At 37.9% G+C, this 22,331-nt stretch overlaps 4 protein-coding genes across 9 annotated transcripts; 2 read left to right on the top strand and 2 right to left on the bottom strand.

Annotated features, from left to right (window-relative positions):
- The first annotated feature begins 4,812 nt into the window (after window positions 1-4,812).
- LOC122068804 (probable isoaspartyl peptidase/L-asparaginase 2) lies at window positions 4,813-6,761 on the top strand. The gene is made up of 4 exons (XM_042632710.1): window positions 4,813-5,055; window positions 5,149-5,382; window positions 5,879-5,965; window positions 6,127-6,761. Exons 1-4 carry the CDS (start codon window positions 4,894-4,896, stop codon window positions 6,628-6,630), a joined length of 987 nt encoding a protein of 328 aa, XP_042488644.1. The 5' UTR covers window positions 4,813-4,893; the 3' UTR covers window positions 6,631-6,761.
- Window positions 6,762-8,332: 1,571 nt separating this feature from the next.
- On the top strand, window positions 8,333-15,339 carry LOC122068821. 5 transcript variants are annotated; one of them, XM_042632730.1, is made up of 7 exons: window positions 9,263-9,433; window positions 10,392-10,435; window positions 10,756-10,829; window positions 12,841-12,890; window positions 13,992-14,137; window positions 14,259-14,460; window positions 14,975-15,339. In XM_042632730.1, the coding sequence occupies exons 1-6, from the start codon at window positions 9,281-9,283 to the stop codon at window positions 14,458-14,460; spliced, it is 669 nt and encodes a 222-aa protein (XP_042488664.1). In that variant the 5' UTR covers window positions 9,263-9,280; the 3' UTR covers window positions 14,975-15,339. The 5 variants fall into 5 exon arrangements, with proteins under 5 accessions (XP_042488666.1, XP_042488664.1, XP_042488665.1 ...); XM_042632731.1 differs by having other exon boundaries at window positions 14,869-15,339; XM_042632732.1 differs by lacking the exons at window positions 9,263-9,433; window positions 14,975-15,339 and adding an exon at window positions 8,333-8,606 and having other exon boundaries at window positions 14,259-14,636.
- Window positions 15,195-18,280, bottom strand: LOC122068823 (ADP-ribosylation factor 2-like). Its single transcript, XM_042632735.1, has 7 exons — window positions 18,106-18,280; window positions 17,851-18,015; window positions 17,085-17,155; window positions 16,581-16,700; window positions 15,955-16,073; window positions 15,543-15,624; window positions 15,195-15,452 (listed from the first exon to the last, which is right to left on the bottom strand). Exons 2-7 carry the CDS (start codon window positions 17,996-17,998, stop codon window positions 15,447-15,449), a joined length of 546 nt encoding a protein of 181 aa, XP_042488669.1. The 5' UTR covers window positions 17,999-18,015; window positions 18,106-18,280; the 3' UTR covers window positions 15,195-15,446.
- A 773-nt stretch (window positions 18,281-19,053) lies between these two features.
- On the bottom strand, window positions 19,054-22,308 carry LOC122068808 (stress enhanced protein 1, chloroplastic). Of its 2 annotated transcripts, none has more exons than XM_042632713.1 (4): window positions 22,149-22,308; window positions 21,977-22,078; window positions 19,977-20,158; window positions 19,054-19,335 (listed from the first exon to the last, which is right to left on the bottom strand). In XM_042632713.1, the coding sequence occupies exons 1-4, from the start codon at window positions 22,192-22,194 to the stop codon at window positions 19,231-19,233; spliced, it is 435 nt and encodes a 144-aa protein (XP_042488647.1). In that variant the 5' UTR covers window positions 22,195-22,308; the 3' UTR covers window positions 19,054-19,230. The 2 variants fall into 2 exon arrangements, with proteins under 2 accessions (XP_042488647.1, XP_042488649.1); XM_042632715.1 differs by having other exon boundaries at window positions 19,977-20,155.
- Window positions 22,309-22,331: the final 23 nt, after the last annotated feature.

The following is a 22,331-nucleotide window of genomic DNA, read 5'->3' as shown; positions in this document are numbered from 1 at the left end:
ACGTAAACTTATAATGTTTATTATGATTGTTGGACTCTCGGCATTTAGGAGGAAAAAAGTCGTCTGCAATTTTGATCTCATACAATTCCGTGTAATACCACATTCAGGCGGTGACACGTGTATTAATACCAATACAATGGTCCAGATCTGATTTAAATGCTTCTTCACTGATTTAATGTTTTATTAGTTGTATCAGATCTGGACCATTGTATTGATATCAATACATGTATCACCGTCTGAAAATGATATTGTATGAGATTATACGAAATCGAAATTATAGACGATTCCAACCCCATTTAGGATGAAGTACTCTGATATCAAGAAATAAATCCAATGACTCGATCAAAAAGTAAACAACTTAAACAACCTGACCTTTTTCTTTTTTCATGATAGAACCAGCATGACTGATAGCATTTGAGGGTGCAATTAGATGGTTGACTGTATTTGAGGCGTGCTCAGATCAGATGCTGTCAGTCATCCAATGCACATTAGATGCACCAACAAGTTGGAGAGGAGCATATTGCATAAGCAATTAAGGAAACATCAGAATTAAATTAAACATTGCCACCAAACATTTAAAAAAAAAAAAAGATCCAACTCCTCTTTGAGCGGTGATTGCCGAAGTCAACTTGTAACTACTTGAGTGTCATCCACACATATCTAAGCAATGATTCAACTAGAACACAGACGTCAAGTCGAGAACTATTGAATTACCACTTGAACACTGTCAAACGTCCAAACAACCATGGACAACACAGGACGGTCACCGCCTAAGAGAGCATCCTGAGATTGCTACACAAAGTAAGGAAAACATCACGCGCACCACATCCCATCGTCAAAAGCAGCATAGGTGGTCGTGGAAGAGGCGTAGTGGCACTGACATGCCTATTCGAGCCCTTCTATGTTTTTTGTCATTAAGTGTAAGTAGGGGTGTCGATTTCTAAATCGAACCGGTAAAACCGGTCAAATCAAATCGATAACAATACGGATCGGATCGAATCGAATCAAAACCTTATTGGTTTGGTTCGGTTTGAAATATTACAACTCTAAAATCAAATCGAATCGCACCGGAAATCGGATGAACCCAAAACCAAACCGAAACTACCTCAAAACCCAGATCGAAATTGAAACCAAACCGGTAAGAAACTGAAACACTTCAAAATTCATTAAAAAAATCAAAATTTGCATAGTTTTGTATACATTTGTATAGAAAGTCGAATCCAAACTGGACAAAAAACTAAAACCAACCCGATTACAAATCGATTTAAGAAACCGAAGACAAACCAAAATCAAACCGCACCGAAACCGAAACCAAACCGAAACTAGAATTTCCTTATTGGTTCGGTTTCGATTTCAACTTTCTCACACCGAAACCGACTCAACCCATACCAAAACTGAGCCGGACCGGCCGATTGACACCCCTAAGTGTAAGGCAACTATTTAACATAAGCTTCTTTTACATCAAAGTTCTCTCTCTGGATATTGATATGATATCATGTCGGACGATATCGATATGATACCAATAGCGATTGATGTAATCGGTTGATTCAATTTTTCTTTTTCTAAAATTTCATCTGATCCAAACCATTACACCCCGATACCAAACTAGTATAGACATTTTGGTATCATGTAGTAATATCAATCGATATTCGATGCAGTACCGATACCTTGAACCCTGATTGATATCGCTATCGCGGACAATATAGACTTCTCTCTCTCTCTTTAGATCTTTGTTCCTGGGAATTAGGACTGGGAAGATGAGAGGAATCTGGCTAAAGCAAAAGCTCAAGAGGCAGCCAATCATCGTCTTTATCAACCGGTTGTCATCACTCCCAGACCCAGTCAGATTCTTGGTTATAAATATAAAATAATAATAATAAGATTAGTTTTCTTATTAAAGCTATCACAGATTCACAATAACAATGAACTAAGAATGCGTCGGAAAGCGAGCCACTCCCGTAATCTAGCGAGGTGGGTGGGTGACTGGGTGGGGTCAACCCTTTCCCGGGCCTCCCGGCCTGTCCCTCATCTCTCCCCACAAACAAAACTTGCGCCACACATTTTGGAGTTCATGTGATGGGACTTGGGAGCCTACTCGGCTGTTGCCATGTTTCTCGCCTTCTCTTTTTTTTTTTAATTTTTTGTTAAATCTATTGTCTCTAGTTATTAATTAATTAAAAAAATAAAAATAATATATACGCTGTCTACTTATATTAAGTACTTCTATGCCAATAGTGAACAATGAAATAGCATATTTGATGAAATCTCTCTCTCTCTCTCTCTCTCTCTCTCCTTCATGATTTTAAATAAAAATATATTATTATATTTAAATTTTGCAACATATGGTTTTCAATTAAAAACAAAAGAATGTGAGTACTGTGACACAACCAAATGTTCATTTTCCTTTTCTCCTGTCTTTTTTTGCCAACTTGCCCTTGCATTGCGCTGAAGTAATAATGACCAGTGAATAATGACACAAAACCAAATGTGCATTACGCTACTACCATAGTGCGATCCATCATCAACTCGAAATACAATTTTAATTCGAATATTTTAAATGGCAAGGTAAACACACCTATGTTAGGAGATTTCGTTCATGCATGACTTTGTTTTGAAATTGCAATAGATTACCTTCAATTAATCAAGGGTAAGTTCGTTTGGGTAGAAGGGCTGACATGATCACTCCACCTCTAATGAAATGTAGAAATTATATTACTATTGATGTTTTTGTATGTATTTTGATTGATTCCCACATTGATGGAGGGTCATGCTTCTTTTAGAGAACCCTTTCTCATTAATATAATCAAAGGGGGCATGAGATTTATAGTCACTGGCATATAATGACATCTCTTATGTCAAGTCAATAGATTTATGAGATTTTGTGATCGGATAGGCAAAAAACTTCAAGAACAATGTACATCGAGGGAGGGTATGTCGAGTGTAATTCACAAAACATAATTTACATATGTAAAGTCTCCAAATATGTTATTTTTAGAAAGTGGATGATTAAGAGGATTAGTAGAAGAAATGATCCCAAAACTTAGTCACTCTTAAGATTTTAAAGAACAGAATTAAGGGGAGGGGGATTTCCGGAGATCAATTTCGGAATTGGGTTAAGTGCAATTTGTCATAAATCCTAGTTTTTTGGAAGGAGATAAGCACCTCTTGACATGGTGGTGGCTGGTAGTTGTAGCTTGGCTTTGGCCTAAATCCTAGGGAGATGTCATATGTTTGGACTTTCTCCCATCAAATATGTGACATATTGTAATCTCCCATCCTCTTGCTGCCCTTTTAGGTTGCCATCCTAGTGGTCTTGAATCTCTTGACAGGAATGACAAAAAATAAAAGGATCATCTAGACATAATTAATTGGAATCGGGATTAATTTTACTTTTATCTTGACCTACCGTGTTAATTGACTCTTTCAAAGTATCCTAATAATTCCATGATAATAAGATACATGGATCCATGATAGCGTTACCTTTTAAATATATGAGAAGAAGTTGGGATTTACCCAAAATAAAATTAAAAAAAGATTGCTGAGGATGTGCAGTCCATAGTAGCATGGCATTGTTGTACATGCTTGTCTTAGTTTTTTGTTAAAATTTTGTTACACATGTAGTGGCGTGGTGCCCATGGGCGATGGGGGACTTGGAACAGGATTTCAAGGTGACAGAATGTGCTTTAAATAATTTAATCCAATTAATAGTTACAAAAAACTAAACCCAGTGACAAATTTTTTTTTTTATGTCAAGTTTTCGTCCCACAAACTTAATCAAATAATTTTGTATTTTATTAGCTATCAATACATCATTTCGTTAATTTCTAAATTTTCAAAACCTTATTTTATATGTCATTTCATTTGAGAAAAAAAGAGAGATAAGCATAGGAGGCGCTAGAGTACACTATATACATTATGCGTACGATTTAAAAAATCTATTCCATAGGTAAAGGCAACTTCATTCTTCATATAAATTTTTCTAATTTTTTTTAAGAGTTAATAAATTAATAATAAATAATTTATAGGTGCGAGGAGACGTAGAGTACCCAACATCTCAAAGCACCATTGCCACAAAATAAAAAAAGGGACAACTAAGCCAATCCTTGTCAAGTTTCAAGATTCCATGGATTCAGTCCTTTCCATTTTATTTTCTCTATGAATCTTTTATTCTTTAAAGCTCTCATTTCAACAAAATCCAAAAGATGCAATCCCATTGGGTCAAGGTTCACGTGAGCATGTGGGCTGCTATATATTTATATTCTATTGAGACAATTTTGGCCCATGTTTCTTTAATAAGTAATAAGTAGATTCTGAGATTCCCCCCAAATAAAAAAGGTCGGCAATGAGACACCGTAAGAGATAGCCCAATTGGTAAAAATCAATATCTTATAATTAAGAAGTCGTGTTTTAAACGCTCCTTCAGGCCTACCTATCGGTTAGATTTCATATTCCTTCACCCTTATTAGATGGAGAAACTATTTTCTAGATTCGCGACTACCAAATCGCAATGAAGCAAATTTTCTCTTTCTTAAAATAAAAATAAATATTTAAAAAATAAATACAAAAGAGTCAATATATGATTTAACTCACCCGTGAGTCCATGAGGACCATGACTGGCCGTGAGGCCGACTTGTCTCAAGGAAACAGAGAGGGGCTTTCTCGTCTTCAAGCGAAGAAGTGGGGTTGCGAGAGTGCGGGATGAGTGTGCGTGTGTGTCGACGTGTTCACTTTGGACGCCAAACTGCTTAATCAAACCTAACTTAATAATTGATTTCAGGTCCGTAAATCCCTATAAACCAGCGGAGGTGGCCACCTTCTCTGAACAAGTAACAACCAAACGCGAAGTGCTTGGGAAGAAGCCGAGGAAGCGTTTCGAGAGAAAGAGAGAGAGAGATGGGTGGGTGGTCTATAGCAGTGCATGGTGGTGCTGGTGTGGATCCAAATCTCCCATTACAGCGTCAAGAGGCAGCCAAACAGCTCCTCACTCGCTGCCTCAATCTCGGCATCTCTGCTCTTCGCTCTTCCCTATCTGCTATCGATGTTGTTGAACACGTTGTACGTTTTCTTTCTCTAATTCCTTCTTCCATTTCTCCTCTCTTTTCTGTTCTCTATTTCACATCCCATTAATATATAATTTCTCCCATGCAGGTTCGAGAACTGGAAACAGATCCTCTGTTCAATTCCGGACGAGGAGCGGCGTTAACAGAGAAAGGGACGGTGGAGATGGAGGCGAGCATCATGGATGGCCCCAAGAGGAGGTGCGGGGCGGTATCGGGATTGACGACCGTCAAGAACCCAATATCGCTCGCACGCCTCGTCATGGATAAGTCACCCCATTCTTATCTCGCTTTCTCCGGCGCTGAGGAATTCGCCAAGCAACAGGTGACCATGAGTTCTCTTTCTCTCTCTCTCTTTCTCTGTCTCTCTCTCTCTCTTCTTGGCTGCTTAAATTAATGGTGGAGTCTGAGAAAGCGAAAAAGCGAATCTCTAAACAGAAATAAGCAGATTCAAACTGGAATCTTTGGGCTTGGATTCTACCAAACTTGAGGCGCACCTAGACACTAAAATGAACTTGAGTAGGTCTAGCCTTCTTGGCCCATTGATTCTTATCGGGCACGGGCACGGGCACGGGCACGTGATGCTTGGCTTGTTTTAAAGTTAAGGCTTTGTTTGTTTGCACGGTTTTTGGTTTGGTGGGGTGGGGGTGGGGGTGGCGGCCTTAGTTGACTATCCGTCTATCTTTTCTCTTTCTTACATGAAATGATCTATCTGCCCTTAAAAAAAATTTATATTTTATATAATTTTGATAATTTATTATTTTTAATAAATTATTTCTTCTAATTATTAAATAATCATAAATGTTTTTGTGAGGACTTAGGGTGTTGAGCTGGTGGACAATGACTACTTCATCACAGAAGAAAACTTGGGAATGTTGAAACTGGCCAAGGAGGCAAATACAATTATGGTAATGTCCCTGAATCTGAATAACTGCTCTTTCTGGGAAGCATCTGATTGTTTTTTTTGTCCCCATTAGCACGTGTTTGTGGGATTAAAAAAGATAATTTTTTGGTTCTCTTTTCTTACCTTCCAAACATAGCCTTGATTTTCTTTTGTCTGTTGAACCAGTTTGATTACAGGATCCCATTGATAGGACTAGAGACATGTGGTGCTGGGGCGGCGATGGAAAGCCCAATACAGATGAATGGGCTCCCAATCAGTGTTTACGCACCGGAAACAGTTGGGTGTGTGGTGGTGGACAGCCAGGGGAGATGTGCGGCGGCCACCTCCACCGGAGGACTTATGAACAAGATGAGTGGCCGCATTGGCGACTCACCCTTGATTGGATCGGGGACTTATGCTTGTGACCTCTGTGCAGTCTCATGCACAGGAGAAGGTGAGGCCATCATACGTGGTACCCTGGCTAGGGATGTAGCGGCGGTGATGGAGTACAAAGGCCTCCAACTGCAGGAGGCGGTGGATTACGTTATAAAGCATAGGTTGGACGATGGCAAGGCCGGCATGATCGCCGTGTCCAATAAAGGGGAGGTTGCTTATGGGTTTAACTGTGTAGGTATGTTTAGGGGCTGTGCCACTGAGGATGGTTTCATGGAGGTTGGCATCTGGGAGTAGTTACTTTTGTAGTCCCTCCATCTCTCTCTCTCTGTAATGGGTCTGTGAAAGATGGCCTCAATAAGATAGAAATAGGAGAGGCCGACGTTGTTGTTTTAGCTTCTGGAAAATTGTATTCCAGTGTTTGGGTATGTCTAAGGGTGTAAATCAGTTCAATTTCCATTTTAAGATACAGAATGCATAAATTAAAATCGAATCAAACGGAGGATAAGAACACAATTTTCATAATCAAAATTGTATCAATTCAGTTCAATTTCGATTTTTACTCGATTTCGTATTTCCTTTTAATTCGATTGGTTTAGTTCCCATCACACAATAATTGAGCAGTCAACTATTAATACAGATTGATTTGAATACAATGCATAATCCACAATCTACCGAAAAAATAGAAGCTTCTAGTATCGTGTTTTTGAAGAATCAATGAAATTGTAGTCTATTCAATGACTTCGATTCACAAGGAGCACTATTTAATAAATGTTCCAAATTTGTTTGTGACTCAATGATGCTTTATACCTTTATCTTCAAAAGTTCAACCAATTAATTAATTTATCATTTCTTTGTTGGTGTACAATGTCTTGTATTTCGTCACAATTTAATCAAGGGAATGTTGGTGAAGCGTCTTGAATCTTTTATCTATGGGCAGTTTTATAATTTTCAAATTAAAGTTTTTTTACTATATATTCATAGTGAGGGTTTCTTTCTCTATAATACAAGCAATACTGAGAGGTGTGAGGGATGAGCGTTCTAATCCTATTCTCCATTGATAGTGAAATAATATCTCATCTCACCGAGGACGTAAATAACTTTGTTGAACCTCGTAAATCTATGTGCATTGCTTGTTCTATTTTTTCATTATCTTCTGCATCATTTTAGGGTTACGTTTCTACGATCCTATTAGTTCATTGTTTTAAAATAAAATATGAACCATTTACTCTTTAAATTGGTTCAGCCCGTTTTAAATGGCTGGTTTCAGTTCCAAATTAACACCATTAGGTGCGTCCATATATTGAACCAGAGGCTTTTAGAAAATCACATAGAACAGTTTTGAGCAATTCAAACCATTTTAATCCATTGATCGAGACAATTCACAAACTTTATTTTTAAGCTAGTCATGACATTTTGTAAAAAACTAAAACCAATACAAGATGCATTAAACAAAAGAAAAAGCAAACAAACAGTCACAATGCATAAATATCTTTTAGTTTGGGAAATGTCTACGTCCATGGTGAGATGAGAGTGATCAATAATAGAGAAAATGATTGTAAGCTATCCTCCTCATACTTTTTTGTTTACAAAAAATTCCACTTAACGGTGATAACCTCCACTTATTGTTAATTTTAAGAGATAACAAAGAGATGTCATTTTCAAAATTACACTCAAATAAATTTTACGAACTTTAATAGCTTTTCAAAGGCAACCCAATCCAAACCACATGATACATGAGATAGCACATGGAGGATGGAGCCAATTAGCTCAATGGTAGTTGTGCTGGGCCCAAATATTTCTTATTGGGCTACTATTGGGTTGTTTTTTATCGGGTTCTCTCCGATTTATCGGTTTCGATTAGTCTGGTTTGATTTATGAACGTGTTTAAAACGAGAATGCTTCAAATTTTATATCTTGTCCCCTGTTATTGAGAAACATACGCTAAATTGTATTTTAAATGATAAAAAAAAGGGAACACGTCAGTGGTCTCGACTCAGTTTGAGCTGAACTGTTTTTTTGACAGCTTTACCCTTCTGCCGCGGGAGAGAAACCCTTACAAAATAAATCCAATACGCAACTCCCCAGAACCCGTCCGTTTCCCCGGAGCGGCCGAATCCCATCCTATTTCCTTCACTACCCTTTGGAATACCAACCAGAGGTCTCTCGTCGCTTTGCCTTAAGGCCAATCGTGCTCCGGCTTCAGTTCGTTTTTGGGAAGACCGCAAGAAGTCACTTCGGCTGCAATCCACTTTAGGGAAGACGACCTCAGGGTAGTCCTTTCACTCTTTCTCTACGTATTGTGTATTCAAATTCGCTTAGGTTTCGTGCCAATTGAGATTTGATACTGACCGTTTGCCAAGGTTCTTATGCCCGTCCAATTGGAATCCCCTTGACCTGAATGCACAGTCCTTTGTTTTGGTATGTGGCTTTGTCATTAATCCATCCTCTGCTAATCCAGCTGCTCAGTTGCCGGAATCCCACTTAAAAACTAATACTTATGCTCTAGGGATTGGTTTGTTTAGTCTCACGTTTGAGTTTTTGGGTGTGCCTTCTTATTTCCTAGCAGTCAAGCAAGAAGCACTCATCTGGATTGCAGCGGTGTCCAGTGCTTGTTTTGATTCTATCTCCAGACTTGAGAGCCTTCCTGTCCGCACTAGGCAACTTTTTTCCCCCGGCGGGGGTGGGGTGTGGGTTTTGGAAATGGAACACCAATTCTTGCTGTGTCACTCACTCAAGAGGTTTGATTCCATGAGGACCCATAATCAGTCCTCTTACGGGGTGTGGAGGTGCAACGATGGACTTGTCTTTTCAATAATTAGCACCCATCATTAGAGAATAATCTTCTATGATCATAAACAATCTTGCGAATATATATATATATATATATATATATATATATTTTCTGGATCTCTCCAATGCGCAAGTGAGATTCATACATTGTGTTATGTTTGCCATGAATTCTTCACCTGTTTTGAAGAATGACCCAATCCGATATATTTTGGTGGCTACCCTAATGAGATTTTCTTTGAGATCTGTGATTGTAGCAGAGGGGTTGGGCCGATATGCCCTTCTCAATGGAGCGACCCTAGCAAGCATGGTAAGATTTGGGGTGTTTTCCTGTTAGGGTTTCTGGGTGAGTTTTCTTGCGGCAATTTGGATATTCTGAAGTGATCTCCATTGTAACCTCTTTTCAATCGAGTGAATCATCTTCTTCTTCGCCCATGATGTAGCACACTACATCAGTGTGTGAACCTCGTTAAATCTATGTGATCTTGTGTGAATCTATGTTTATTTTCTTCGTATGTGTTGATGTTTGTTCTAACACATTGTTATTATAGTACATTATATACTTGCACAAGAAGTCCAGGTTGATCAAGAATCAGCCAATCTAGCTGTCCTTGTTCGTCACAAGTGGATTAAATTTCAGTGATCACAAGATACATTAGTTATTATTTGAATATAATAGTTTTTAGAAATATGGATAGGTAGTTTTCACATCAAGTATACAGAAGAATTTTTGTTGCTGAACTTTTTAAAATGGAGGTATTTGATACTCAAATTGCCCGCTTCCAAACTTTTTATTGTCTCCTTTTCCCAACAGATTTTTTGGCCTTCTCCCCACAGTTTCCAAAACCAATAAAATCTGTCCTGAATTTTTTGTCTCTCCTCCCTGCCAACTGGCTAACTACTAACTATGCAAGGTTTCCCTTAGCTCTGTTGGAAAATCAACGGTTACATGCAAATACGACCCATTCTATTTCTCTACGTTTTTTTTGGAGGGTGAGTTACTTCTTCTTTCCAACAGGTTCTTTCGGGTAAAAGTTGTACCATCAGTTTTTCAGTTCATACCCTTATTTTCCTTGGACATGGTAATCACCCACCTGCCCATCTTTTATCTTCTACATGTTGCACATTTTTTTTTGGGGGGGGGTGATATAGGTAAATTTGTTCAATGATTATGAATGTACTTTTATTTTGTCTTAGTAATTTTTTATCTGTTATATGTTGGAATTTCAATTGAGACATTATATTTCTCCCTAAATTTTGATATGCAGTTTATCTACAAGGAATTGCTAGAAATGGGATTGACTGGCTTGAGGTAAGCTTCGACGGCTATTGAGAACCTAATACTTGCGTAACCATGTGTTTGTGAGAATAACCTTTTGGTAACCTGCTGCCAAATTAGCATCTTGTTTGAGTTTTTAAATTCTTATTTGCTAGCTTATGCTTAATTTATTTATTAGAATAACCTTCAGAAAAATGAATGCTTGTGCCACAGAAAGAATAGCAACCTCTCCATGAATGCGTGTGATTTTTTCGATCTCCCAGAAGCTAGAGTGCATCAATGACCTTTCCTGTCTGTATAATATGTGAATGTCCTGCCTTGGAAATTGATTTAATTAATAATTTCTTCTTCAGGCCAGATTCTGCAAACAAGGAATCTTCCAAACATTGTGATCGCAAATTCCAAAAGAAACTGCAGTTCTATGCTAGTAAGTTTGGCTTGTTAAAGATACCCACCATCTCTTTGGTCTTTTTTTTTTTTTTTTCACTAAGGTATTTTTTATTTAAAGTGCCACATGGCCGCATGTTTCTCTGCTTACCCATTCATGTTGAGTTTATTGTTTGCATTGCCATTTACTGATATTTATCGCCCCACCAAAAAAAGAGGAAAAACCTCCAGTTTGTCCAACTATCAGATTGGTCGTTTGTGACTGTTGGAAAACTATCAGTGGTTAGAAAAGAAAAAGTTAATCCATTGATTCCATTATGTTTAGTTGGTTTACCGGTGACTCCTTTCTATTTAGCTGGTTTTGCTTCCAATATGAATCACGTCACACCTGATTTATAGGTGGACCAATATGGCTGCATTAAGTCTGTTTGTTTATATTTTGTCGTACTTTTGAATTATTGTTTCTCTTGGGTGGGAATTGGCAGGAGTCCTTCCTGATAAAATCTCTGAATGCAAATATGAAAGAAGAATATTCATTTTATCAAAATACAGGACATATATAAATAACCCATTCAATATGCTAGCCAAGGCGTGGCATATTTGTCTTGTTAAGTAACTATCTTCTTATAGCATACCATTGTATAAATTTAAGGTCACCTATGGTGTCCCAGTGTTCACTAGAATAGGGTATGGTATCTCCCCTCTCTCCACCCCAAAAAAAAAGGTACACATGAAAGCATAATTTTAGGAATTTTAAAGAAGTAAAGAACCCATACTCCAAGAGGAAATTCCTGAAAGGAAAGACAAAGGCGAAGTAGCAACCTTGTTGCTGCAATTCTCCACCATGGGTGAATGCATATTGGTGGCAGTTCCAGAGAGTCATGCTCTAGGCTAGTTATGTGGGTCTTTCTCTTTTTATTGAAATTCTTTTTGTGCCTTTTCTAAAATCTCAGGTGCCATACTTAACAAGATGAGAGTAGGATCTGCCCTTGTAAAGGTAGTTGTGTATGGTGTCCTCTTTGTTTGTTTACTGATACTTGCTTCATGCCAAACCAAGAAACCTGATAAAGTATGAAGTCTAAGCACTTATTGTTGGAATGGTAGAAGATTTTATTATCATTAGATCTTTTACATGGTACAACTTATTTATTTGTGTTTTAAATGAGAAAAATGTTCTCCATATTTACGGTAGAGTTGTTATTTCTTTTTATTTTATTTGATTAGGGTAGGTAGATGACAGGATGAGTCTATTTGAATTGTTTTCTTTTCTTATTGGATAATTGATGTTAAAGACTGGATCAGTGGATTTTATTTGTTATTTGTTCCCTAATATATGATGGTAAGGAAAACTGAGTATGTACTGTAGCTTTCAAAATTGTTAATGTTGGTCTGTGATATTTTATATGCCAACAGTATCCATCTTGGAAACTAGTAACTGTACATCCTAACTTTCTTGACAACTTTCAAGTAGTTCATTGATGGGAAACAAAACTGAGAATGTCAACTTTTATATTTTGTGCTTGAGGATCCAATTCACTTTTCAAAACAGTAGTTGGAACCATTAGTTGCCATAAAATAAGTTCACATCAATATTCATTCATCATGAGTATGTTGATGTGTAGGCACCAACAGTGGAGGAGTTTGACAATGTAAATCTATATCACTTAAGTGTAGGATTGCATTGTAATTAGCGAGATGAGTTTGTCTTCATTTGTACATTGACTGATGATGCCCACATTGCTGAAATGTGTATCCCCTCCCCTTCCACTTCCAAAGTGGGGTAAGCTGTGTCTTATATTTTGTTTTTAGGCTACCTTTCACTTATCAGAGGGAGGGGGTGGGGGAATTGCTATCTTGGTGAGCCTATGCCATTACTTGTTTGCCATTAAGTCCATCTTTGTGCCTAAGTTTCTGTTTATTTTTTCTTTTCAGAATGCTTCTTCAAGAATTTCTTACCCTAAGAGACATGAGAATAATTTCTTCTTAGTAAACATAGATTGTTCCATGAGAAGCTACCTGTCTCTGACTTTTTTCACTTTTCTCTATCATAGAGGTTAAAGATACCGTTGCTTCCTTAAGTGCGAAGAAAGTGATTACCAAGGTAAGAGTCTTGGCTTATGCCTTCATCCCTGCTTTTGATTTGATTTCCTACTTTAATTCTTAGTTTGGAAATGAAATATTCTTGGTGATTTTCATGCCTGTTGCCTGGAGTGATAATCCTTTTTTAATGTAGAACCCATCTAATTCGGGGTTAATATCAGTGATAATTGATCTTAATTTCCCATGTTCTGGATTTTTTTCTCCATCATAAATGTTTCTTTTTGGTTTACTTTTCCTTTACAATTTATTTTAGTTGCTCTGTACCTGTAGTTGTATTATCTAACGTATTAAGAATCTTGACTTTTCTACTTAATGTAACAAAAATGCATGGTCGCATTCTAATAGTTACATCACCATTGAATTTAATAGGGTATCAATTGTCATAGGTAGAAAGAAATTATCCCATGTGAAGAGTTGGTTCCTAATATTTCTAGACAGTTTTTATGAGAATTGGAGTACAGATAATGTAAGTGACTTGTCACCTTTGAGACCTTAAAATAATAGATTATGTCAAATGAAGTTTATGCAGCCACGTATAAGCGACACAAACACTAAAGGAATTATATGATATTTGATGCATTCGGCTTGAACATCTCTTTGTGAGATGCTACCTTGTTAACTTGCACAGTTTGCTTGGGAGAGTTTTCTCTCAATTTTTTTTTGTACCAGAAGGTGGGCGCTCACCTGTTTTTTGAATTAATGTACTGCTTCTTGCTTGTGTTCTGATTTCTGAAGCATAAAATCTTGCCTGGGTGCTAACCATAAATTACCATCTCCTCTGAATTTTCTTTTTCTTCTTGCAATTGATGTTTGATACAAAGTAGCACCCACTATTCTCCTTCATTGTTCTCTATTTCCAGAAGCTCTTTCCTTTGTCCGACTATAATGATAATAATACCCTAGTTTTGTGCCATTTCAGGGCACTGTCTATTAGTTGCTTTGCAGTACTTCTATGATCCATGCTCTATTTTCATTCTATCTTTGTGTTAGCTATCTTCTTCCTCCCATTCCCTTGCTTGATTTTTTCCTAATGAATTTTCTTTAGGAATTTATGTTGTTCACATATTCCAGTATACTAACATCATAATTCCTGTTTATTCAGAAGAAAAGATTGAGTAACCGGCAGAAGAAGTTGAAAGCATATGATCTTTCATCCCTTATAGGGTCCCTTCCTGAGTCGGAGGCTGGAAGGCAACAGCCTCCAGCTACCAACTTGAAGTTGAATGCGAAATCTAGGCAGAAGCTAGTGTAAGTATCCCAATTCTCTTGGTCCATTGGCACTTCCAATTTTCCATGTTTTGGCTTCTAGCCCTAAAGAGTGTTATGGTCAGCTTTATTGGTGGTGCCTTTTTTTTGGTTAAATATTCAGGGTGCAGGAAGGAAACCATTTGTCGAAAGTCTTTCAGCATGCGGCTTTCCAGTCGGATCCATTGTCTGCCATTCATCAACATCTACTGAATACACAACCTACTGAAGTCAAAAAGCCGGAGAAAAGTTCTGGCAAAACTGGAAAGAAGTCGAAAAAGAAACAGTCAAAGGCTACTACTGGAGCTCAGTCTATGGATCTGTAGGTGGGATTTTTTTTTTTTGGGTGAAATTCCACTGAGCAATCTTTCTCCATTATGTCCGGGTAGCATCTAGCAGTTCTATTAGAAAGTTTTTTCTAGTCTTTGTTCCTCCAAATCGATGAATAGAACCCTAATCAACTGAAAGTTGAACTTAATATTTCCGCCTGCTCTTAGGAGAATCTTCTTCTTTGCCCATTCTCTCTCTCTCTCTCTCTCTCTCTCTCTCTCTCACTTAAAACAAGGCTCAATGGGACATGTTTAATAGCTAACTGGGATTTTCATGTCGGGCTTGAGGTCATTTCTGCCCATTGAGATCCAACCAGGTTATAATGGATGGTTTGCATTACAGAATTCTTTTGCAATTACTATCTTTCCCATGTAATGCCTAATCGTCTGTATTATTTCTTAAAGCTAATGAGGGACGACTGAAAGGTCGGGGTTCTCAGATTACAGAAGACACGGTTGCAAGGACTTGCTTTATCCACTTGGTTCAAGGTTTATGAATCTGATTTTGCAGAGGAAAGGCTTAATAAGGTGGAGATCATCTCCATTGATGCAACTGGAGCCTTATCCCCAGCTGAAAACAGAGATGGAAATGAAGGTGTGGATGCTGATTTGGCCTTAAACAAGCACCTAATGTAACTCTACCCTTGAGCTGTGAACAAGCCATCAGCGAAACAATAGTTAAGGACTTATAAAATAGCATGCCCAGGTAAAATAAGGATTTGCCCAGAAAAGGAAGAAACAGCAAATTATGTCAATTATAAGATATAAGTTTTCCTCCCTTTCCCTGCACTTGGTTTCTTGCTGATTTCAAAGTTACAATTGTTCAGTGGAGGGTTTTGAAATACACAGCTGCATTTATGACTGTATTATCATTCACTACTAGAAGTTCTGATCTTTCTTTTCTGTGGCTCCTGCCGATAACTTTCTGCATAAATATGGATTGGTCACTGATGGAAATTCCACAAACTTAGCGGCATTGCAGATTACACCTACAAGTGATAAGGAATGTAATGAATGATCTACAGAATTATTAGCACGCATATTTGGCAATGAAGATAGAGAGGGGAATATACTCTTGCCTTGTTAGAGATATGGTTGGATAACCAATCGAGTCCTTCATAAAGGCCTTGGCCTGAAGTGGCACAAGTGCTCTGTATGTACCTACAAAAGATAAAATACCCCAAACAAGGAACTACTCAACAAATAACTAATTAAGATGTCTAGATTTTCATACCCATCTTAGAAACTGAGATTATGTAAATACGGTTAGGGGAGATAACAATTCCAAAGTTGAAAGAGTAAAGATTTCCCCAAGTTAATAGCAGTTCAGAAGCAATGGTTTTTGATAGGTCTATGTGATACTGACCCAGAAATTGCCTAGCTTTACCAATTGACCACAGTTCAGAAGCAATACTAGTCCTAGTTCAGCTACCATAGACAACATAGAGCAGATGTTCGTGTCTTGCATAATTTTAAGACAGCAGAGCTTACCACGGGCGCTGACGAAGTGAGTGTAGTCCAAGTTTATCGGTGATCTCAGAAACACTCATTGCATTTGGAAGGTCTTGCTTGTTTGCAAATACAAGCAGTGTTGCATTACGCAGTTCATCCTGCAACAAGGAAATTAAGACAAGTTTGTGCCAATATATTGACATGAAGAACATTTGCTGTGGAACATGTACTCTAAATTCTCTGTTGCTACACTACTCAACCTTACAAAACTTCAGACCAACCATTAAAAAAGAAAAAATGCAAAAGACATGGCAACAGGGACTGCAAAGAAATAATCAGTTCTATCCGTTGATCAGAAACATCTAACGTCCAATCCATTGAAATATTTATCTATCAACCATAAAATAGACTCTAGCTAGATTGATTAGCTGAGAGTAAATTATATAGAGGTTTTTTTTTTTTTTAATTTCCCCATTTTAGAGAATTTGGGCTTTAAATAGTTGGCTTTTATCTTTTTCCTTTTACTTCCAACGAAACAAAATTCAGAATGAGAAATCTTACATTTCTTTTACTTGCACCCATTTTACCCAGGAACAAATCGAGTCATAATGAAAAAAAGAGTGAAACAGTACATTTCAAACTTTTCTGAAAGATATTTTACTAACCTCATTCAACATTCGATGTAGCTCATCTCTGGCCTCCAAAACTCTTTCCTTGTCATTGCTATCCACCACAAAAATAAGCCCCTGAGTGTTCTGGAAGTAGTGTCTCCATAAAGGCCGAATCTATTCAACAATAAATTAGGACACATGCATCAGTTTGGTGGGACATTATGAGAAAAATATATCTGTACTCATGCATGCATGTGGCATTGGATCCAAATCACAGATGCACAAGAAGGGTCAAAATGTACAGAGTCTTAGCCCCGTTTCACAGAGAGGCTGTTTCCTGACTCAAACCCATGACTACTTAGTCACAATGGAGCAACCTCACCATTACACCAAGGTCTACCCTCTACAAATATATGCCAAGGACAAATAAAATGATACAGACCTTCAGGCTTTAGATTGAAGATTTTATGTGGACAACATGAAGCACAATTCAACATGTAATAACCAAGAAATTATCATATGGAGAAAAAACATTCGGACACTGGAAAAGCTTAGTACCTTATCTTGCCCTCCCACATCCCATACGGTGAAGCTAACATTTTTGTATTCCACAGTTTCGACATTAAAACCTGTTCAATGAAAAATCAAGAAATAATTCATCACTGCTATGACTAGCATGGATTGGTAAACAGCCTTGCCTAAATTCAGTTTATCGTAAGATGACAAGTTTTCAAATTGTGTAATAAGCTTAAAGTAGCTAATAAATTTCAAGGCTTCTTGAGAACATTATAAACCCTAAGAAAATAATTCTTTTACCATTGTTTTTTTTTTTGGTGTGTGTGTGTGTGTGTGTAATGAAGTAGAGTAATATGAAGAATTAACAATTTAATAGGATACCAATAGAGGGGGGTAAATTTCAATGGAATTATGCAGAAACCTATCCTCTCTGCCAGAACAACTGCATAGAACAATCCAATAAACACATTAAAGGAATGCTCAGGGGCAAAGGTAAACACAGGAATTGAGTATTTTAATCTAACTTGCTTAGTGTTTTTCTTCTTTTGGATTGTATTCTCCCTACTCCCATGGATTGTGTAAACCTTTTTTGTGCTTCTCCTTGTTTGGACATCAATCTGAAAATCATGCTTCTCACACAATAAAGAAGAAAGACTTGAAACAGATGCCTTTGGATCGTTCATCGTTCCAGTAAAAGACTTTGAATTTAACAATTTCCAGAAAAGCTGACATAACACAACTAATGGTAGACCACTTGTATTGGTATGTGACACCACAGGAGATGATAGAGAGCAATTAAAATAAATACCAATGGTGGGTATGGTGGTAACAATCTCTCCAAGCTTCAACTTATAGAGGATTGTTGTCTTTCCTGCTGCATCAAGACCCACCATCAGGATCCTCATCTCCCGCTTCGCGAAGAGCATCCTCAGGAGCCTTGATATGGCCATACCCATGGCAGCAACTGATCAAACTGGAAGGAAAAAAAAAAAGGACGAGTTCTTAGATAAAGAAACCCACGAACGAAAATAGGATATGAAGAAATAGAGAAGAACAAACTCACCGAGGCAACAGAGGTGGAAATTGAAAAGAAGAGTTGCAAAGAATAAAGAAGTAGAACATCCATCCTTGCCCAGTGAAGAAGAATAGGATTCGGATGAGATGGTGAGGGAGGAATAGAGAATAAAGGGGTTTCGCTTCGTTTGCCTTTCGGTGGTATTCCGTATTCGTTTAGCCATTGCCATCCCAGAAGAATTTTAAGCGGGAAAGTGGAAGAGTAGGTATCTTAATGGGCCTAACTGGGCACCCAAGACGGTCCAACTCAACACTGTCGAGCTCGAGCCCACACAGAATCTTACCATATGAGGGAGACCTGGATTGGAGAATCCTTAATCCAAACACTCATAAAGTGCACCATAGCCGTCAGAGTAACATAGACATGTAGACATATATAAGAATATATATCATGACGAGATATACAACAATACACAAGAGGGTATTTGATTGAATTAGAGTTTAAAATAAGTGATTAATCCAAATCACTTATTTGTCCACGTGACAATATTTAAAGCAGGTATGTAGAAACCACAGCATATCCAGTGCACAAGACTCCCTCCACTATAGGATTTGGGGAGGGGAGAGGTTGTTTCCCAATTCGATCATGTGACCACTAGGCTGCAATGGAGACCCACCCTCTTGTTAAAACTATCATATAGTCATGATAATATCCTGTATTATTTTTAAGGGAAATTTAAAATGCCATCCCCTGAAGAATGCCACTAATAACAAAACATCTCCTATATTACTGACAATTAGAACCAGACCCCTTACTGTAAGTGAGGGTGATGCACTGTTAATGGGACCAGATTGTGTGGTTCTTGGATGGAAAGGTTTATCTAATCATCCCTTTCACTAATAAGAAAAAAAGAATGAGAACTCCTACGCACAACTACCACTCTCTCTCAAATCCCAATTAAATATTTTTTTACCCTTTTAAATACATTTGGAGCACTTTTCAAGTCAATAGAAATTTTTTCAAGAGCCGTGAGTTACATGGTCAAAGTCTTGCTGTTGGTCTCCGATAATCGTTAATACAAAATTTTAAAGATAAAGAATACAAGAAATGGACAAAGAATTTTCACAAAGTTCCACCTCTTTTACAGAAGATATTCACAGACATCAAGAACTCTCAATCCTCCGAAGCAGATTGGATGATAAAAACTGCTGTCAGAATTCCAACCAATGCTGTAACCGCCAACGCCAACGTGGGCAATGGAGAAGTAAGCCCAAAGTTCTGCAACACCAAGACAATATTTACATAAAATTGGCTTTTATTGAAAGAATGAATGCACATTTGCAAGAAAGGAATTGAAAAGAGCTGGTCTCTTGACTATTATCATAGGGCCTTCAAGTGTTAGTGGAGATGTCCATCCTTTTCACAAAGTATTGTTTAAAAGAACCACATTCATGTTTCACGAATAATTCATCTGGATAAAAGGAAAACTTATACTACAGCTTATTTATCCTGAAGATCTTGTTAAAATTCAGCAAAACTAGCTAATTAGATCGTGATCATGTCATATCATGCCATGCCCAACCCACTATAGCTACCCCTATTCAACCAGTGGTTTAGGACTCAACAAGACAACTCAAAACTCAGACAAATGACAATGGCATATTTACAGTCCAAGTGATCACCATGACCTAAGATATATCGATGGGGAATCTGATTATGCAACCTGGATATCTTGACTCATGGAATTGAGTTGGATACTGGAATTCAAGAATGAACAGCAAACAGTTTCATAAAAGGAAAAGGATTCAAGTGTTCTAATACAATCATTATCTGAAAACAAATTCTCTAAAGTGCATTTATTTGAAATTGGAATCTTATCCACATAGGGGGAAGGGCAGTGAGTTTCATATCAATCATACCTCCAGCAGTCCCTTTCCTGTTACTATTTCCACTGTTATAGCCACTGTAAAACCAATCATTGCAAATCGGCCAAGCCATACATCCAAACCACCACTGCCTCCTTTTGTACCTTGTTCGCATCTTATGGAAATCGATGCCGCTTTACATGCCGGTTTAATTTGATTAAGAGTCCTTGAAACTACTGGTAAAAAAAAAAAAACATCAACTTTTCACCTCATTGATTAAGAGATAAATTGCAGAACAAGCGATGTATGTAACTGGCGAGATTTAAGAACATTTGGTAGCAGTGGCAAAAGCAAGCAGCATAGAATGAAGATGAGAACGACAGAGACGCTAACGGTACTGCATGGGATTGCAGTTCTTTTTCCCCCAAAGCATTTCCTTGTCACATACAGGACAGATGTAGTAAAAAGAAAAAAGCTGTATGTATTGCATGTAAGCACAATTGCGTTCGATATCTGAGTTATCCATGGAGACTTGTATCACTGTCTTCAGGCCATAAACCAAACATGATCACTATTACTTGCAAGGATGACCACAGCGGCTGAGTTGAAAATTCATTAGTATATGCTAGGAAAACACAACAACTATTAGTGGACTTGGTTGTTTTTAGAGGAAGAACTAACAAATTTTTTTTTTCTCAAAAGGAAGCAAAATGATTATATTGATCAAGGAAAACAAATAAAAAGAAAACCAAACCAGGAATGATCATGAAAACTAAACCTATCCCAGTCAAGAGCACCAAAGCCAATAGAAGGGACAAAAGCAACAAACAAGGACGGTGGACAAAAGGGATTGGGGAAAATAACTCTGCAATGAGCTTTAAAGTAAGCAAACTATTTCAAGAAAAACAAAACAGGGGGTGGATATGGAGAGAGAGAGAGAACATTCCATAAGAGGACCAAGGACAAAGAGAATGATGTGTGAAAGCAGAGTTTAAGAGAACTGCCATCACAAACATTGGATAAACAAGATGGTGGTCAAGGTACACTTGTTTGGGGTCAATCCATCGATCAAAGTGATTTTTGTGAGACCTGAAGCACTGAACAGTGATTTTATGACTCGCCATTACAGAGCCAGAAAATGATTATGCGGAGATTATAGATGTAGATTGTGTCTCCATTCCTATCATAACAGAAAGATCTGCTTCTCCTTCCCTTTGTGTCAACTCTCAGTCCAAATCCCTCAACTGATACTACCTTATTTTATTAAATCTGAGCTGAGACAGCAGACAAGTACTGTCCTTTTGTGCCTTTTCCAACACATGACAATGGAAAATCAATTTCTCCACCAAATCTTCATTGAAACCCTCCATTAACCCAGCTTCCCAATATTTGTTACCCCCTGGCTCATGTCAAGCCTTTGATGCACGATAGAAGAATAAAAAGCTAATCTCAGTCCATACCCTTATTGCAAGAGCCAATATCATACACAATGACCATCTTCTAGCTACTTTTCCAATAAACAGACCAAGAGAAGATCTACCTCTCCACAAAAAACTTAATTGAAACCTTCAAAACACCTCAAATACATTGGAGTCACTCGATTTTAACTCATTCCTAACTTGTTTAACATTTTAAAAATACAATTTTTTTTTTGGAGGGGGGGGGGGGATGTGACTCCTTGGACGTGCCTCTTTCTAGTTTTGACAATTTTTCTCAATTCCTCTTAAAGGCAATTTTTTCCTCCCCCAACCCCACCTAAAAAAAAAGTTGAGGGGATATTCTAACTTCTTCCCTCATCATAAGAAAAACCCATATCATAATAACAAATGGTGGAGGAAGAAATTTCAGAAGAGTTCGATCTCATAACTTTTATGAGCTACAATCTGTGTATTGGGCAGAAAAAAAATCCGCTATGGCTCCGTCCTCTGGCTTCTATCTCGAATATAAATGACAAGAAAAGTGAAATTTTACTAAATTAAACAGAGGAAACATCCCATTTTCTGTGCAATTGCCACCACAAAATCTATAAGATAATAGAGTAGTTGGGAACTTACGAAGCGGAGATCCCCGGGCGAAGGAGGTGGCGGTTCCCGAAATATTGGCAAGCGGAAGCCGAGGAAGAACACCGGCACTAAAAGGGTTAACGGCTCTCACATCTGCAATAGAAATGGTAAGATGACATAGTCCTCGCAGAGAGAGAGAAAGAGGTACAGAGATCATGATTACCTCGAAGGGAGTAGCAGAGCGAGGCCGAAACCAGAGCTTGAGCCATTGCTGGGATGGATAAGAGAGGAGCCCCTCGTCTCTCGACTCCTATCTATTCCGTTCTCGCTTCTCGACTCAAGACTTACAAGGCGAAACTGACACGTGTCCCTTCTTCTTGCCCATTGGGCAGAGAAAGACGATTCG

Source organism: Macadamia integrifolia, unplaced genomic scaffold, assembly GCF_013358625.1.
Source record: "Macadamia integrifolia cultivar HAES 741 unplaced genomic scaffold, SCU_Mint_v3 scaffold46, whole genome shotgun sequence".
NCBI lineage: Eukaryota > Viridiplantae > Streptophyta > Magnoliopsida > Proteales > Proteaceae > Macadamia > Macadamia integrifolia.
The sequence above is the reverse complement of the archived record's forward strand: the minus strand, read 5'-3'. Positions and strand labels throughout refer to the sequence as shown.

Bases quoted from the DNA above. Each gene is read 5' to 3' on its own strand.
- LOC122068823 (XM_042632735.1), bottom strand. From the start codon at position 17,998: ATGGGTATGGCCATATCAAGGCTCCTGAGGATGCTCTTCGCGAAGCGG. The intron at 16,074-16,580 runs GTTAGTAAAATA...TCCTTGTTGCAG, and splicing joins TACATCGAATGTTGAATGAG to GATGAACTGCGTAATGCAAC. The intron at 15,625-15,954 runs GTAAGCTCTGCT...TATCTTTTGTAG, and splicing joins TCACTTCGTCAGCGCCCGTG to GTACATACAGAGCACTTGTG.
- LOC122068821 (XM_042632730.1), top strand. From the start codon at position 9,281: ATGTTTGCCATGAATTCTTCACCTGTTTTGAAGAATGACCCAATCCGA. The intron at 12,891-13,991 runs GTAAGAGTCTTG...CTGTTTATTCAG, and splicing joins CGAAGAAAGTGATTACCAAG to AAGAAAAGATTGAGTAACCG. The intron at 14,138-14,258 runs GTAAGTATCCCA...TTAAATATTCAG, and splicing joins AAATCTAGGCAGAAGCTAGT to GGTGCAGGAAGGAAACCATT.
- LOC122068808 (XM_042632713.1), bottom strand. From the start codon at position 22,194: ATGGCTCAAGCTCTGGTTTCGGCCTCGCTCTGCTACTCCCTTCGAG. The intron at 22,079-22,148 runs GTAATCATGATC...TTTCTATTGCAG, and splicing joins GCTCTGCTACTCCCTTCGAG to ATGTGAGAGCCGTTAACCCT. The intron at 19,336-19,976 runs GTATGATTGATA...TTGGTGTTGCAG, and splicing joins CAGGAAAGGGACTGCTGGAG to AACTTTGGGCTTACTTCTCC.
- LOC122068804 (XM_042632710.1), top strand. From the start codon at position 4,894: ATGGGTGGGTGGTCTATAGCAGTGCATGGTGGTGCTGGTGTGGATCCA. The intron at 5,056-5,148 runs GTACGTTTTCTT...TCTCCCATGCAG, and splicing joins TCGATGTTGTTGAACACGTT to GTTCGAGAACTGGAAACAGA. The intron at 5,383-5,878 runs GTGACCATGAGT...GTGAGGACTTAG, and splicing joins AGGAATTCGCCAAGCAACAG to GGTGTTGAGCTGGTGGACAA.